We start from the raw sequence: 17480 nt of genomic DNA, 5'->3' as shown, positions 1-17480 counted from the left end.
TGCTCAAAAATATGCCGGATGTTGGTTCGTTTGGCCGTACGGTTGCGTTGTTCGGCTAATTACGACGGAAATCGTAATGAGCGTGAAAATGATCCAAATTGCGAAACGAATGGAATTTTTGCATGCCGATCACCAAAATAAAAATATTTTAGTGTGTACAAAAATTTTGGATGTCCAGATGTGGCCAGAACGTAAGATATGCGCGAAAATGCAAACTTACGCCATTTTTGACACTTTTAGTCCCTGTAAGATCATATAAGCATGTTTTCGCACACCGAACCTATCAAAGCTTATTTCTAAGCCATGTTTAGGTTATATATGGTATGTTTAACTTATGATCAAGTTCCGGACAGTACGTTTCCTTACGAAACAGCAGACTTTTGCAAGTTGACGCAAATAGTCCCTGAGAGCGAATAAACTTGTTTTTGCCATACCAAAGCCTTTAAAACTTATTTCTAAGTTATGTAAAGGTTATTTAAGGTATGTTAAGTTTATGTTGCTGTTCCGGAGTGTTTGTCGCATTAAACTGATTGTATTTACGCATCAGTTTGCGTATAACTCCCCAGAAAGCGATATAGAGTTTGAAATCGATCAAAAATCAACATGTGCAAAAATCAAACATAAATGACAAACATTGGGATCAAAACACACTTTTTTATTAATATTGTGTTGTTCAGAGTCTGCAGAATGATTACACAAGCACAGATGTCACACCTTAAACTAGGATTTAGTCTTAATAATATACTGTAATTATCTAACACTACGTCAAAAAAGGCCTACGACCACACATATCTCAAAATCACCCTGCCACGCATTTGAAAAATAGTGTGACGAAAGGTCATTCATAACATTTTATAACACCTTTAGTCACACATTTTATTATTAATGTGACCATTTGATAATAGTTCAAAACCTTTAGCCACAACTTTCGTGAATAATGTGACATTTACTAGCCAATCTAGCCACAACTTGAAAAGTGTGGCCAAATGTGACCTACTGCCATGTTAATTTGATCGATTTTTTAATTCATGTAACGAAAACAATTATCTTCCAAACCTTTAGTCACATATTATCTAAAAAAATGTGTCAAATACTAGCCATAATAGAAAAGTATGGCAAAATATTGCTAATTGCCACAGTGTAGTTTTAATGACTTTAATGACGTAGCTAAAAGATAATACATGTGGTCACTTACGAATTTAGGTGACAAAGAATAATGTTTATTAGCCACTTATAAGTTTTTGTGTGTGACTAAAAGTTATCAATGGCCATTACAAAACAAAAAAACATGGCTGTAACTAGTCTATCGTCATACTTATGTAACCATTTTTCACTCCCTGCTCATCCCTCCAGGTCCATCCTTTTCACTCTGCCTACTCATCCATCTGCTCCAGTGCCTTCGTCTGCAATCAGGTAACTCTCCCCTACAAAAGAATCATAATTTTGAAATTAAAAACCCTAGGCTTACAGAGGAAGACGATGTAGAACTTTTGTATTTCTCCGAGACCAACGATTCATGACACAATTTCACTTGCTAAGAATATGAAGATGGAGATGATGAATTATGTAGATCTGACAGCGATGAATTCTATATAGAGAACGACACTGCATTACCAGCCGCTCTTTTGAGGTACACCGTTATTGTACAGGTTAGTGAGATGTAATTAGGCATTCGTGTTTACATAATTTTGTTTAAATTTCTTTGAACGGTCAGGAATTCGTGTTGTATTCCTTTGTGTAATTTGTTTCTAGGGTGGGGTCTATATAGCAGGTCTACTGATACATCTTGCCTCATATCATATATTTGAGGAATCTGTCATAATTCAACAAATCTATGGGTGAGGTAGTTAGAATATTGTAGATTACGTTGAGTTTTTGTTATAATGTCGTACAACGATTTGATCTAGTATATTCCAATTCTGTTTATGTTCGATTTATTTTTGCATCTGGATCATACCGAATTCGGATCCCAATCTGCTACAGGATTTGCAAATGTTTCAAGATGATGGATGGTGCTGAAATTGTTTGCAGTGAGGTGGTTTATAAGGTGGAGGAGGAGAACTGTGGTTCTAGTATGAATGCAGTTGGTGGTGTTGCTACTGTTGTTTATAATGTCATTAGTAATAGTAATTGTAATGGCAATGACGGTTTCGCCTGTGTATGTGAACGTGAGTGTCGAGGTGAGTGCTGGTGAGTTTGGTGATGTAGGTGGTGTTAATTTTGATGGTGAATTAGAGCAGTTTAATGGTCATCTTGACGAGGTCTCGGGGGAACAGAAGACAGATGTTAAGAGCACCGAAGAAGTGGATGATACTGGTTCAGGGCTTACCGAGTCAACTCTGAACATTGTATAAAGCTCTCGTGTGACTAGTTCTGAGTTTGAGTATGCTATTAAGCCATCTGATGTGACAGTTACTACAAAACCCTATATGATTCTTGATGCAACTGCTTCAGAGAATCTTGAAGTTTTTTAGAACAGTGTAAATCGGGACTCTAAAGGGTACGAGTTAAATTATATTGTTCACACAGAGGTAGGAATTTCGACTCATTTACTTGTAAATGAGTTGATTTGGTGAATGGGTGAAACCGGTTGGAAGTCGCCCAGAATCTATTACTAAACAACCTCATAAATCGTTCTAATTAAAATTGTTGCTACGTCCATACTGCATAGTTAAAAAGATGGACAAAAAGTGTGTGGATCAAACCAACCCGTTTCAACAGTAACCTGTTTTGATCCATTACACGACCCATCCCTCTTGCCATCTTTATATTCACATTTACCAAATGTATAATCCTTCTAATATGCTGTATAAATCTATACAGGACATTGTATGACCAACTAAACCGTTGTGTGACACCATTTGGGAAGAGATTGCTTAAAGCATGGCTTGCTAGACCTTTATATGTCATAATCTCGATCACAGGACGCCAAGAAGCCGTAGCTGGTGTAAAGGTTCTCTAAATTCTTACATTACATCATCTTTTACTCAGTTTTGTTTTTTCATTTGATTGTTTCTAATATAGTTTATTCCAGCTAATCTGCCTCTTGCTCTTGAATTTCGTAAAGAGTTGTCATTATTAACTCATATTTTAGTTATGTTATTATTATTCTAATATTCACTGATTCGAAATGAAACAGTGAAGCTAATGGTAGAAATTCAAATAAAGTTAATCTCTATGAGGATGCAGCAAGGAAACAACTTCAAGAGTTTATAATAGTTCTCAGTGGTGATATTGTTATACTGACGTTGTCACTGTTAAACTGATGCAGGTTAGCTTGATGTTGCTGTTGTTAAACTGATGCGGGTCATGGATGTGCTAAATCAGCAGCTGCAGCTGCTGTCTTTTGCTAACAAACGATGAGGGAGTAGCAGTAGACCACATTAAATATATACAGAGCAGCAATTGAAATACATGGTTATGGACTTCCATCAAGATGTTTTTTCAATACTTTATATTGCAAAATATAGATCATGTCTTAGTGGAATCAGAAAAGTAAATACAATTATTATTGCATTTTATAACTATTTCTCTGCAACTAGACTTCGGTTCACATGTTTTTTTGTTGTCATTATGTATATAGGAAATATTAATGATTATTATTATATATATTTAGTATATTAATAAAATAAAAATAAAACAATAGGCTTGTTTAAGCTCGCGAGCCGGCTCGAGCTCGATAAGTGAAGCTCGCTTATTAAACGAGATTGTTTTTTAGGCTCGGGCTCGAGCTTTTTTTTCGAGCAGAGTTCGAGTAGCTCGACTCATTTGCACCCCTATCAGGAAGCAAGCTTAACATTAAATAAGACCACTTTCGACAACAAGTGTTTTGCTACGGGTCACGGATGTTAAACAACAACATTATTTTGCTATAAAACCTTGTTAAAACAACTGCTGTGTTTAAATGGGTCACGAATGTTAAAACAACAGCAGTGTTTTGGTATAAAACGATGTTTTAACAGGTCACGGATGTTAAAATAACTGTTGTGTTTTGCTATAACATAACAAGGAGAGGGGTGTAGAAACAGTAGCAACAACAGTAACAGTAGGTGGCTGTTAAAACAGTTGACGGCTGCTGCTGTTTTAACACTTTGCCCCACGTCGTTTTATTACAAACATTTTGTTTACATATGTGCTTTTAATTATGCTGCCAATGGCCCTATAAATCTTGACTCTAGATTTAGATCCAATGGTCATGGCTGCAAGAACAGTGACCCATCTGTGAACGATGGTGGCAAATCCGTCGGTCGTCGGCCGGCTAACCGATTGCTGCCAGCTCCATGAGGTTCAGGTTACAGGTATTAGATGGTAGTTAAGGAGAAGTTAGAAGTGCTGATGTATTCTTGTTGGGATGGCCATATCCCTGATCTGCATATTTTGCACTTTCTTGAAATGATGTTATCGTGTGTTTTGTACGCTGACATTCATTGTCGATAGAAGTGCACTTTGGTAGTTTGGTGGTGTTTTTGCAGTTAATTATTTTTCTAAAAGGATGTTGAATAAGATTGGTTGGTTACGTTAACGAATTAATACACGATTATACTTGTACCGAAGTAAGAAACAAACTAATCTGGGCATAGTAACCATGCACAAGTGACTTCGAACCTTTTTTTGAGGTAAACGCAGATAGAAATTGACCCATTGATGATGGTGAGTCCACATGCTTATCTTGCATTAATATGTCATCAGAATGCCATACTTATATATTTTTTGGATTTTAAAAGATCATTAGTTAGTAAGGTAGTCTGATATAAAACTTGGCTTTTTACACGAAAAGGCCCCGATTTTAAGATTCTCTTTAGGCCTCAAAAAAGGTTGAGCCGGCCCTAGTTATTGGGATGAGCATTTGGTACTGGGTACCGGTATTGAACTGTACCGGGTATATTCGGTACCGGTACCGGTTCCCATTTTCCCTGTTTTTCGGTACCGGTACCACTTTTTCCCGTTTTTCGGTACCGGTATCGGTTCGGTACCGAACCAGTACCGTGATCATCCCGACCTAGTTATGATAAAAATATCTCATCCTAAGTCCAAACCCCAAAAGTAGATGTGGTAATAGTATTGAATTTGTAGCCATAGCTAACACATTAATTATCTATCATATATTCTTTTTTTTTTTAATTAATGGATGAAAAATGTGTTACGGGTCAAGCCAACCCAATGTTTTTCATTTCAATTCAAACCGTTATATGCCCCATCTTTACCTGTTACCCCTGATCCGTCCATCGTGCCACATATACTCAAAAGCCTAAAGACTTTTGGTGCATTAGGATTGTCTTTAACATTATACTAATACCACTACTCCTGTATTTTGAACTTGCTATCGAGTTAATTTTCTTGTTTTTTATGTCTATGTCACCTCATTAGTATTGAAGTTATGGATTTTGTTTGAATAGCTTTGACTTTTTGAAAGGATTGGTGAGGAGAAAACTTACGTGAGAGACTTGATTGATATCTTCGTCCGAGTAGTTGCAAATGCTTCTTCAATGTGAAAATTGGGACTTGTATTCAATTTCGATGAACATTCTATGTTGGCCAATAGTAGATCATACTATTTTATTGGACCATATTGTGCTTTAATGGACCATGATGAACAATCGTAAATCAAACATGTCTTATCGGACGATATTGATCCTTAATGGATCACAATGAACAACAATAGATCATACATGCTTTAATGGACCTTATCGGGCCTTAATGGATCACACTGAGCAATGGTAGAGCATACATATATATAACAGACCATATTAGGCCTTAATGGATTACAAAGGACAAATAGTAGATCATACATGTCTTGATGGACCATATTGAGCTTTACTGGATCATGATGGACAATAATAGACCATAGATGTTTTAATGGACCATATTGTGCTTTAATGGATCATGATGAACAATTGTAGATTATACATGTCTTATTGGACGATATTGGCCTTATGGATCACAACCAACAATAGTAGACCATACATGTTTTAATGGATCACAGTGGACAATAGTAGATCATACATGTTTTAATGGACTATATTGAGCCTTAATAGATCACGATGGACAATATTAGATCATACATAGTCTTAATGAATCATAATGGGCTTAATGGATCACAATGCGCAATAGTAAATCATACATGTCTTAATAGACCATATTGGGCATTAATGGATCACAATGGATAATAGTAGACCGTACATGTCTTAATGGACCATATTGGGCCTTAATGGGTCTAAATGAACAATAGTAGACCATACATGTCTTAATGGACTATACTAGGACTTAGTGGATCGCAATGGACAATAGTAGATAATACGTGTCCTAATGGACCATATTGGGCCTTGATGGATCTAAATGGATAATAGTAGATCATACATGTCTTCATGGACCATGTTGAGCCTTGATGGATCACAATGAAATACGGTAGATCATATATGTATTAGTGGATCACAACGAACAACAGTAGATCATATTAATAAACTATAATGGGCCTTGATGGATCATAAAGGACAATAGTACATTATACATGTCTTTATGGACTATTGGGCCTTAATGTATACCATATAATACCTTGATGCAAATTGTACTATAACTTTGCATTCTTCTACGCATTTAATCATACCCATTTTCTCACAATTACGGCCGTTTTTGGTTGAAACCATAAACCAAACAGTACTATACTATTTCAAAATTTTTGAACCGACCGTCCGTAACTTTTTAAAAAACCGTCAACTTAACCAATCCGTTAATCAATTTAGAAGATTTTACGGTTTCAAACCAAAATATAAAGAACCATAATAGCGCCCAATTCTCTTAAGATTTAATTTTTTTTAATTCACTTATCTATTACTAAATTTATTAATTATCCAATTTCAATAAACTTTCAATTTTATTTAAAAATTATTCGTGTTTCCCACCTCACTAAAATCATCCCCGCCCAAATTTTCCCAATTTCTCAAAAACCCAAATTCCCCCTAATCCTTGAAACCTAAATTGAGCATTTTCCCTCGAACATCCCTCTCTTTGTCTCGCTATCAATCCAACAGCAATAAGCATCCATCATTCGAGGTCTGTGTGACCTACAGCTTCTAGCAGTGGTGCTGCTCAAGCGGTAAGAACCGTCTCTTGAATTCTATTTGTTATTCTTGTTCTTGGATTGAAATATGTGCATACTTTTGTAATCTACACTAGTGTTAGGGTTTCAATTTGCAAAAATCGACTCCATCTGCTGTACAACATCCTTATTTTTCTAACGCAGTAGATCTCGGATATAAACAAAAATACAGATTTATCCAAACTCATCTTTCTTTTTCTAACGCAACCTGTAGAGATCTCATGTCCTTCTTTTCTCCCAGTTATCCAAACTCATAATTCTAACCCACAGTTGGTGGTTTTTAGTAAGAGGTTTACCTTTATCCACTTAACAAAAATATCGTGTTATGAATTTACATCAAGATAGATCGTAAACGGGCAACAAGTTGCGCCGCTGCCCCTTTTTGAATAGCAAAACTAAGTCTTTTAAAAATGTTAGTAATTGTATTAATAATGTTAATAATTTGTCTCAGCTGGTTTGGTTTGGTTTGGTTTGTTAACCGAGAATAAAGCCAAAAACTACATCAGTAATTAAGATGGCTTACTATATTTGTATGGCAAAGAGGTTAATTGTGAATTTTAAAAGGTTTATTGTGTTTGCATAAACTTGTGATAATTTAAGTGGCAGAGAGTCTGATTGTGATATGGATTGGGGTAATGATGGTGCAGTGGGGAACTTTATAAACATTGGTTCAATAGGAACTGCTTTTGTAAAATTAGTTAGTTGTGAATTTTAAAAGGTTTATTCCATGTGCCTAAAAAGTTAAAATGTTGATGTGGCTTTATATGCAATGGTGCATATATACACATGGTTTTGTATATATCTGGGTGTTCTTTTCATTTGCAGGTATAAAGGGGCTGACTTGGGGAAGTGGCACATTTGGTCAACTTGTTCATGGAGATCTGGTTAATAACTTAGAGCCAAAATCAGTACAAGTTCTATATAACTTCAATATAACCCATGTTTCAGCCGGATGGAACTAGGGGTGCAAACGTGCCAAGCCGAGCCTAAGCTCTATTAGATTCAAGTTTTGTTTCTAAGAAGGTATTTTGATTTAGTAACATGTCAAAACTTAAAAAAAATTCTAATTTTATAAGGGTGAAAACTTTGATTCATTGTGTTGCTGCATGAAAGAATAGGTAAACAAGTCCATGTTGACTCAAAGCCAAAACTTATTTTACTATGAGAAATCAGTATCGAAAATCTAAACACCTCAGCACCAAGAAGCATGACATGAGATCAAAACTCTAGCCAAATCTTTAAGTTCTATAGCAGCAATAAAACCAAATCATCGAACATGTCAGTTTTTAGGAGGACCCCAACAATTTTAATAATTTGTAATCTGCATGAACTTGATAAACAACATCAACAATTTGGACCCATTTTTAAAACATTGTTTTCTTCATACCTGTGTTCACCCAATTTGTACCCATAGCAAACGTCTAAGTATTTTTATATATAAATTTCTTTATTTTTTCCGTAATTTTATAATTAGTCATTATAATTATTTAAATATATATTTAATATTAATTAAAAAATTATATAAAAATGGGTTCATTTAGGATCACGAGCCGGCTCGAGCACGATAAGCGAAGCTCGGGCTTGGGCTCGTTTACTAAACAAGTTTGTTTTTAGGCTTGGGCTCAAACTCATTTAAGCTCGGCTCTTTTCGAGCGAGCTTAAGTAGCTCGCGGGTTGCCACTCACCTCATTTCTGTATTTTAACTTACACCACCTGCTTGCCACTCACCTCATTTCTTTAAGATCAATCCAGATGTTAAAAAGGTTTTGGAGATTCTCCTTTAGTCTTATATGTTAGCCACTTTAGGATATGTTAAGTTTCATGAGGTTTTTTATAGTTCATTTATTACTGTAAATGTGATCTAAAATAGACTTTCCATCCAAACATTTTGCAAGTTAAATGCTCATAAATTATAATCTAGGTGACACCGCTACACCTACCCTCTGGTGATACATCAATCGAGAGAACAATATAGTTAGATAGAACAAGTGATCATATCGAGGCTAAAAACAAATGGTTAATGAAGTTATGAGTGAGGTATGTCATATCTATATCTATGCATATAGGGAATATTTATTACTGGTGTATTGAAGACGATAAATAGTTAATTATTATACTTATTGTGTAGAATCGTGCAAGAAATTCAATGGGGGCCGGATATTCTCAGCACGGTTATCAAGCCCAACCGGTGTGCCATAACAGTCGGGTTCTATAGATGAGTACATTGAAGTTGAAGAGAAACTGCTAGCCTAAAAACCAAAAACTTGGACTTTGTGCATGCTGCTAGTCTCCCCTATGCAATTGGGACCATGTATAATGGTCTAGAGCGAGCCAGTTTCTCAAAAGGTAAATCAATTCTTGTCTTAAATGGTGCTGGCAGAGTGGGTTCGCTCGTGATTCAGGTTTAACAAAGTCAATGTAACACCCCCAAAATACCAACTGCGGAAACCCCCGCGAGGCGTGTTACACATCCGAGTCTGAGCCACCAATCACATTGAACCAATAGAAAATACTTAATAAAACATGTTATCAATTCAATAATGTCGAGTAGCGGAAGCATATAATAAATTGTTTTGTAATCGTTTCATAATAACTCAAAACCAAAGTGTCAATACTAGTAATCTCAAAGCTTCGATCCATGACAACTCCAGCACTCCCAGATAGCAAGTCCATGTTTCCAGTGTTAATGACCTACAAGCATGCAAACAAGTGTGTCAGACTACGCTGGTGAGTTCAAGGTATTGTTACGCGTGGTGTTACCAGATAGATGTTAATACGATTCGATGATATGTTACGACGTTGCTCAAGTTAGATTACCCTAGGGACTACGCCCTTACGTAACCGAGGAGTGTGCCTCTAAGCAACCCACTATGTTGTCCGGTTAGTTACCCTAGGGAAACCGCCCTTACGTAACCGAGGAGTGTGCCTCTGAACAACCATAGTGAAACCCAGATAATTAGTACCTAATAGCGCTATCAACTAATTACCCTCCCATTGCCCTCCAGGCAATGACCAAAACCGATTAAGTTGTTTACCCAATGTTTCCCTTCCAAATGTTTACCAGTTGTCCCAAACCACCGGGACGCATGCTTGAGAAAATGCAATGAACTCACCTGGGATTGCTCGGTAGGATACACACAGTTCAATTAAGTTACCAAGTGATCAACCCCGTCCTACCAAAGTTATTATGCTAGTCAGATTCGTATACAAGTTGTACAAGTATTCGACATCATATTCCACGTATAGGTATCAGCATATACAATCACGTAAACAGGCATCACGTAAACAGACAGTGTCCAAGTGTTCAGCCCAATCTGTTGGGCTCGTATTGTGCTGGCCCAACAACAGCATGTACGGTTACATGGTCTCGAGTCGCAACAAAGAAAGGTCCCGAGTCGCAACCAGCGATCTCGAGTCGCAACGAGGGGTTTCGGCTAGGCAAGATCCGGTTACGAGTCGCAACGGGACTCGCAACCCCGGTCTCGGCTTGTCATGGTCTGGTTACGAGTCGCAACCGGACTCGCAACCTCGGTTGCGACTTGTGCTGCTTGTGCTAGTGTTGAGGTTTCGAGTCGCAAGGGCTGGTCTCGACTCGCAATCGGTGTCGCAACGGTGCATGTAACAACTTTCCTTGATTACACAGCAACAATCATTCCGTAAATTCAGTAAACATCTATGGCAGTTTCACAATCAGATCAAACACGATTTCAAACAGTTTCATTCGTATTCATATCATTATCAAGAACAGTTAATTCATCAACAACTAATCATACTATCGGTTCACCAAACTAGCCGATTCCACACTAGCATGCAACCTAGTCATGTGTATAACAAATCTGTGAGCATGTTATATAACAAATCCATTAAGTTATATGATCAATATTCAATTCTATTCACAAGAACATAACTATTTAGTATAATCATCATGTAACATCCGAAGGTGTGATATGCTAACCGAGAACACTAAAAATCATGAACCAAGCAATAGTGATATACTAACCGAGAATGTGAAGTGATTAACTAGATCGCGATATGAGCCGAGATCCTAAGAACTTCGATGTTGATGTGTTGCCGTTGGGTTCCAAGGGAAAACGAGAGGGAGAGAGTTCTTTAGGGTTTGTGTGTGTTTGTGTTGTTGTAACAATGAGAGAACAAAACCCCCATAGTGTTTACATGTTTAAGAAAGGTGGGCCGACCCCTACTTGGGCCGTCCCCAAGGTCTCGAGTCCAACCTCATGGACCGAATGGGTTGTGTAGGCAAGTAGGTTGGAGTTTGGTCCGTTTATATCCGATGCACAATGTCACAAAAATCATAATCACATAACATTCAAGTTCACACAATCAGTTCAAATATTCACATAAGGTTCAAGCGAGTCATACTAGGTTAGGTTCAAAATACGAGTTGTCACAGTATCCCCAACTAAAAGGAAATTTCGTCCCGAAATTTGGTACGCACTCACTAACGTAAGCTATATAAGTTAAAGCTAGGTAGGTTACATCGTTTACTGGTTTTCCTGGGGTGTCACATCCTCCCCAACTTGAATGGGAATTTCGTCCCGAAATTCGCTAGTTGCATCAACACTAGGTTCGCTAGGTTTTGACTGGTCTTCGGGGAACAAATGGGGATACTTAAGTTTCATCTGGTCCTCGCATTCCCACATGAACTCTGGACCACGTCTCGAGTTCCAACGAACTCTCACAATTGGTATACGGCTGTGCTTCCGAACTTTAACTTCCCGATCCATAATCTCAATTGGTTCCTCGACAAACTGCAATTTGTCGTCTATCTTCAGCTCTTGAAATGGTACTACTAGTGTTTCATCAACCAAACACTTCTTTAGCAGCGATACGTGAAATACATCATGGACATTACCCAACTCAGCAGGTAATTCCAACCTGTAGGCCACCTTTCCAATCCGTTCTAAAATTTTGAATGGTCCTACATAACGAGGGTTTAGTTTGCCGCGTTTCCCAAAACGCACCACACCCTTCCAGGGTGAAACCTTTAACATAACGCGGTCATTAACTTCAAATTCCAGTGGTTTACTACGCTTGTCAGCGTAGCTTTTCTGACGATCGCGGGCTGCGGCCATACGGTTTCTGATCTGCACAATACTTTCTGATGCTTCAAGGACAAACTCAGGGCCTGTGATCTGGCTGTCACCCACCTCATGCCAACAGAGAGGTGAGCGACATTTTCGTCCGTATAGTGCTTCGAACGGAGCTGCCTTAATGCTTGAATGGTAGCTGTTGTTGTAGGAGAATTCTATCAACGGTAGGTGCTTCTCCCACCCTTTTCCAAAGTCGAGTACGCATGCCCGAAGCATATCTTCGAGTGTTTGGATGGTGCGCTCACTTTGACCATCCGTCTGCGGGTGATAAGCGGTACTCATGTCGAGTTGGGAACCAAACGATTTATGCATAGACTGCCATAACTCTGAAGTGAAAAGTGGATCACGGTCCGAAATGATAGAAGTTGGCACTCCATGCCTAGAAACTACTTCCTTAAGATACACTGCTGCCAGCTGAGAAAACTTGTCTGTTTCCTTGATTGCCAAAAAGTGTGCTGATTTCGTGAGGCGATCCACAATCACCCAAATAGTGTCGTTCCCAGCCTGAGTTCTTGGTAGTCCTGTCACGAAATCCATAGCGATCTGTTCCCACTTCCATGTGGGTATCTCTGGTTGCTGCAGTAGACCCGAGGGCTTTTGATGTTCTGCTTTGACTTTAGCACAGGTCAGACATTTGCTTACGTAGGTTGCTATATGAGCCTTCATGCTGGGCCACCAGTAGGTAGTTTTCAGGTCGTGGTACATCTTATCTGATCCGGGATGTACAGAGTAGCGTGATTTGTGTGCCTCTTCCATTACAAGTTCCCGTAAGTTGCCAAAGAGTGGAACCCAAATGCGTCCAGTTACGTAGTAGGCGCCGTCTCCCTTTTGTTCTAGTCGTTGTCTCGAGCCACGTAAAGCTTCAGCTCGAACATTCTCTGGTTTCAATGCTTCTAACTGAGCATCCCGTATCTGGGAAGGGAGATTGGACTGAATCGTGAGTTGCAATGCTCGCACGCGCCTAGGTGTATTTTCCTTTCTGCTGAGGGCGTCAGCTACAACGTTCGCCTTGCCCGGATGGTACTTGATGGCACATTCATAATCGTTCAATAATTCCACCCATCGTCGTTGTCGCATATTCAACTCTTTCTGGTCGAAGATGTGCTGGAGACTTCTATGGTCGGTGTAGATGGTGCATTTGGTACCGTACAGATAGTGCCTCCAAATCTTCAACGCAAACACCACCGCTCCTAACTCCAAGTCATGCGTCGTGTAGTTCTTCTCGTGCACCTTCAGCTGACGAGAAGCATAAGCTATTACCTTCTCGCGTTGCATCAACACGCAACCGAGACCCTGAATTGACGCGTCACAATATACCACAAAATCTTCGGTGCCCTCTGGTAAAGACAAGATCGGTGCACTGCAAAGTTTCTGTTTTAACAATTGGAAAGCCTCTTCCTGCTTCGTCCCCCAAGAGTACGCCGTGTTCTTCTGTGTTAGTGTAGTGAGAGGTTGCGCGATTTTCGAGAAGTCTTTAATGAACCTTCGATAATACCATGCGAGACCAAGAAATTGTCGCACCTCAGACGGAGTCCTTGGTGCCGCCCAATTCTTTACCGCATCCACCTTCGCAGGATCCACATGTATCCCTTTTTCATTAACAACATGCCCAAGGAAGTGCACTTCTCGAATCCAAAAGTCGCACTTAGAAAATTTCGCATACAATTGTTCCCTTCTCAAAAGTTCCAAAATGAGACGTAGGTGGCGCTCGTGATCTTCCTTGTTCTTGGAATAGACTAAGATGTCGTCAATAAATACTATAACAAACTCGTCGAGATATGGCTTGCATACGCGGTTCATGAGATCCATAAAAACTGCTGGTGCATTGGTCAATCCAAACGGCATGACCAAAAACTCATAGTGTCCGTAGCGCGTTCGAAAGGCTGTCTTGGGAACATCATCTTCCCTAACCCTTACCTGGTGATAACCCGACCTTAAGTCGATCTTTGAATAGAAACTCGACCCTTGCAACTGGTCGAACAAGTCGTCGATACGTGGTAACGGATAGCGGTTCTTAATGGTCACCTTGTTGAGCTCTCGATAGTCGATACACATACGGAATGACCCGTCCTTCTTCTTTACGAACAAAACTGGGGCTCCCCAAGGCGAAGAACTGGGTCGAATAAAGCCCCTGTCCAACAACTCCTGCAGTTGATTAGACAGTTCCTGTAACTCTCCTGGTGCTAACCGGTAAGGAGCTCGAGCAATTGGAGCCGCTCCTGGTGCAAGATCAATCTGAAATTCTACTTGACGGTGAGGAGGTAACCCTGGTAGCTCCTCTGGGAACACATCCGCGAATTCTCGCACCACTGGTAGATCCTCGATCTTACTTTCTTCAGACTGAGCGTTGGTAACTAGCGCTAACAGTGCAGGATACCCCTTTTGTAGATACTGTTGTGCACGCATGGCCGTGATAATCCCAACCATCGTTCCACTACGATGCCCTTGAACTAACAGTGACTCTCCATCAGGGAGAGGAATACGCACAATCTTCTCCTTACATAGAATTTCTGCTTGGTGCTTAGACAACCAATCCATGCCTACCACTATGTCAAAACTACCGAGCGTAACGGGAAGGAGGTCAATATCAAACACCTGACCCACGAGATCTAGTTTGCATCCAAAAAGGACATTTGAGGCTTCTATCGTCTTACCATCTGCTAGTTCTACTACTTGTTTAACTTCTAGAGGTGTTGGGGTTATCCCTAATCGCTGGCTAAACTCTAGGGACACATAACTCCAATCGGCACCCGAATCAAATAATACAGAAGCAATACGATTGTTAACAGGAAACGTACCAGTTACAACGTTGCCGTCATTCCTGGCATCCCCTGCTCCAAGCTGAAACACTCTGCCCCGAGCACCATTACCCCCGTTGTTGCCGTTGTTGTTATTGTTGTTGTTGTTCCCAGCATTGTTATTATTCGGGCGGTTGTTGTCGTTAGCGTTCTGGTTTAACTGAGGGCAATCCCGCTTAAAGTGACCCTCGTCACCGCACTGAAATCACCCCTTTCTGAAACCCTGGTTCTGCTGGGGTGGTTGCCCCTGTTGTCTCTGGTTTTGCTGGTTCTGTTGCTGCTGGTGTTTGGGTTGTGAGGTTCTACAATCCCTGGCCTCATGGCCTGGCTTACCACACTTGTTACACGTCCGACCACACGGCCCCCAATGATGATAGCCACATTTGTTACACCGTGGCTTTCTCCCTGCATATGAACCCTGGCTGTGGCCACTTCCCTGGCCTTGATTGACAGAAGACGACTGGCTGACGTTGCGGTTGCTGTTGTCTGGCCTTTTCTGAGTCTGACAAGCACTGGATGCTTTGTCGTAGTCGCTCCACTTTCGTTTGTTATCATTAGCAGATGCAGTAGCAGTGGGTGTCGCAGCAGCAGTGGCTGAAATGCGCGGAGGTAACGATTCGCTTTCCACCTCTTGGTCCACAATCTTATGAGTCAGACGAACGATCTGTGTCAAATCATTGAGATGGGCTGCAGTGACCAAGCTCTTCACACGCGGAGGCAACCCTTTGATGAATAACTCAATTCTCCGAGACATAGGCCGAGACAAGTTCGGGCACATGTCGGCCAGTTCATACGATCGCTTCACATACGCTTCGACTTCAGATCCAACCATCTTCAAGTCGTAGTATTCATTTTCCAGCTTCTGGACCTCGTCCCGAGGACAGTACTCCTCTCTGATCAGTTCTTTAAAGTCTTCCCAAGTTGTGGCATTCGCTGCCTCGATGCCCAACAACTGTACTTGGGCGTTCCACCATGTTAGGGCACCATCAGCCAAGGTACCCGCAGCATATTTCACCCTGTCCCCAGCGGGACAGTTACAGATAGCAAACACAGACTCTGCTTTTTCGAACCATCTTAGAAGTCCCACAGCCCCTTCAGTCCCGGTGAAGGTCTGTGGCTTGCAGTCCATAAACATTTTGAACGTACACGCAGGCTGGTTAGGTTGAGGTTGCGCTTGTTGACCTAAATATCGGGAGGAAACACATTATAGGAATGAAAAGACGTGTACGTGGTATAAGAGTAAAGAGTACTTGGTACATTCCGTACCAGCTTGATAGGCTGCTAAAGCCTCAGCCACGCGGGTATTGATTAGGTTATTCAACTCGGCCTGAGTCATGTTGATGTTGCCACGTCCGTGTCCTCGTCCACTCATGTTTCTATAGTTGGGAATAAACCGATTTAGAAATCGAAACGAGATGGAAGTCAGGTGTCATACAGATATCTATATACTACCAAGTTTACACATAGTAAGGCAGAACCCTTCTCACGCTCGATAAGCCTCACTGGGACTTGCATGCACCCCGCGTTATTATTAAGTGTGCACCCATAATAATAAGGCGATTTGCATGTTCATCTCAGAGCCTCTTAGCTTACGCTCAAAGTTTCCCCCGTTCAAACAACACAACAGATGGTATCACAGGTCTATAGTTCGTATGAGTCGATGAGTAGTGTCACACTATCAGGTCACTACGGTGTTAAATGTTTCAGCTCATATTCGTTGTGAGTGTGTGACTGCTAAGCAAGAAATGTATAAAGTGAGAGAGAAACGAACCTTGCAATCTGGTGCTGAGTGTCATGATCGATTGTCGAAGTTTTTCGGTTATAGTCTGGTTTTACAAAACGTTTTAACCTAGTTCACTATAACCAGTGGCTCTGATACCAAACTGTAACACCCCCAAAATACCACCTGCGGAAACCCCCGCGAGGCATGTTACACATCCGAGTCTGAGCCACCAATCACATTGAACCAATAGAAAATACTTAATAAAACATGTTATCAATTCAATAATGTCGAGTAGCGGAAGCATATAATAAATTGTTTTGTAATCGTTTCATAATAACTCAAAACCAAAGTGTCAATACTAGTAATCTCAAAGCTTCGATCCATGACAACTCCAGCACTCCCAGATAGCAAGTCCATGTTTCCAGTGTTAATGACCTACAAGCATGCAAACAAGTGTGTCAGACTACGCTGGTGAGTTCAAGGTATTGTTACGCGTGGTGTTACCAGATAGATGTTAATACGATTCGATGATATGTTACGACGTTGCTCAAGTTAGATTACCCTAGGGACTACGCCCTTACGTAACCGAGGAGTGTGCCTCTAAGCAACCCACTATGTTGTCCGGTTAGTTACCCTAGGGAAACCGCCCTTACGTAACCGAGGAGTGTGCCTCTGAACAACCATAGTGAAACCCAGATAATTAGTACCTAATAGCGCTATCAACTAATTACCCTCCCATTGCCCTCCAGGCA

At 40.3% G+C, this 17480-nt stretch overlaps 1 protein-coding gene and 1 long non-coding RNA gene across 10 annotated transcripts; both read left to right on the top strand.

Moving 5' to 3' along the window:
• Window positions 1-1261: 1261 nt before the first annotated feature.
• On the top strand, window positions 1262-3560 carry LOC110884056 (DNA mismatch repair protein MutS). 9 transcript variants are annotated; one of them, XR_004887752.1, is made up of 4 exons: window positions 1262-1413; window positions 1486-1649; window positions 2032-2953; window positions 3272-3560. XR_004887752.1 is itself a non-coding variant. In XM_022131727.1 (3 exons), exons 1-3 carry the CDS (start codon window positions 1289-1291, stop codon window positions 3299-3301), a joined length of 285 nt encoding a protein of 94 aa, XP_021987419.1. In that variant the 5' UTR covers window positions 1274-1288; the 3' UTR covers window positions 3302-3560. The 9 variants fall into 9 exon arrangements, 1 of the variants encoding a protein (XP_021987419.1); XR_004887751.1 differs by having other exon boundaries at window positions 1274-1649; window positions 2032-2531; window positions 2824-2953; XR_002560886.2 differs by having other exon boundaries at window positions 1278-1649; window positions 1984-2500; window positions 2824-2953.
• Window positions 3561-6901: 3341 nt separating this feature from the next.
• LOC110884057 lies at window positions 6902-8190 on the top strand. The gene is made up of 2 exons (XR_002560891.2): window positions 6902-7093; window positions 7922-8190. It is a non-coding gene; the product is annotated as an uncharacterized LOC110884057 (long non-coding RNA).
• The last annotated feature ends 9290 nt before the right edge of the window (window positions 8191-17480 follow it).

Source organism: Helianthus annuus, chromosome 2 (assembly GCF_002127325.2).
Source record: "Helianthus annuus cultivar XRQ/B chromosome 2, HanXRQr2.0-SUNRISE, whole genome shotgun sequence".
Taxonomy (NCBI): domain Eukaryota; kingdom Viridiplantae; phylum Streptophyta; class Magnoliopsida; order Asterales; family Asteraceae; genus Helianthus; species Helianthus annuus.
This window is presented reverse-complemented; position numbering and strand designations above follow the sequence as displayed.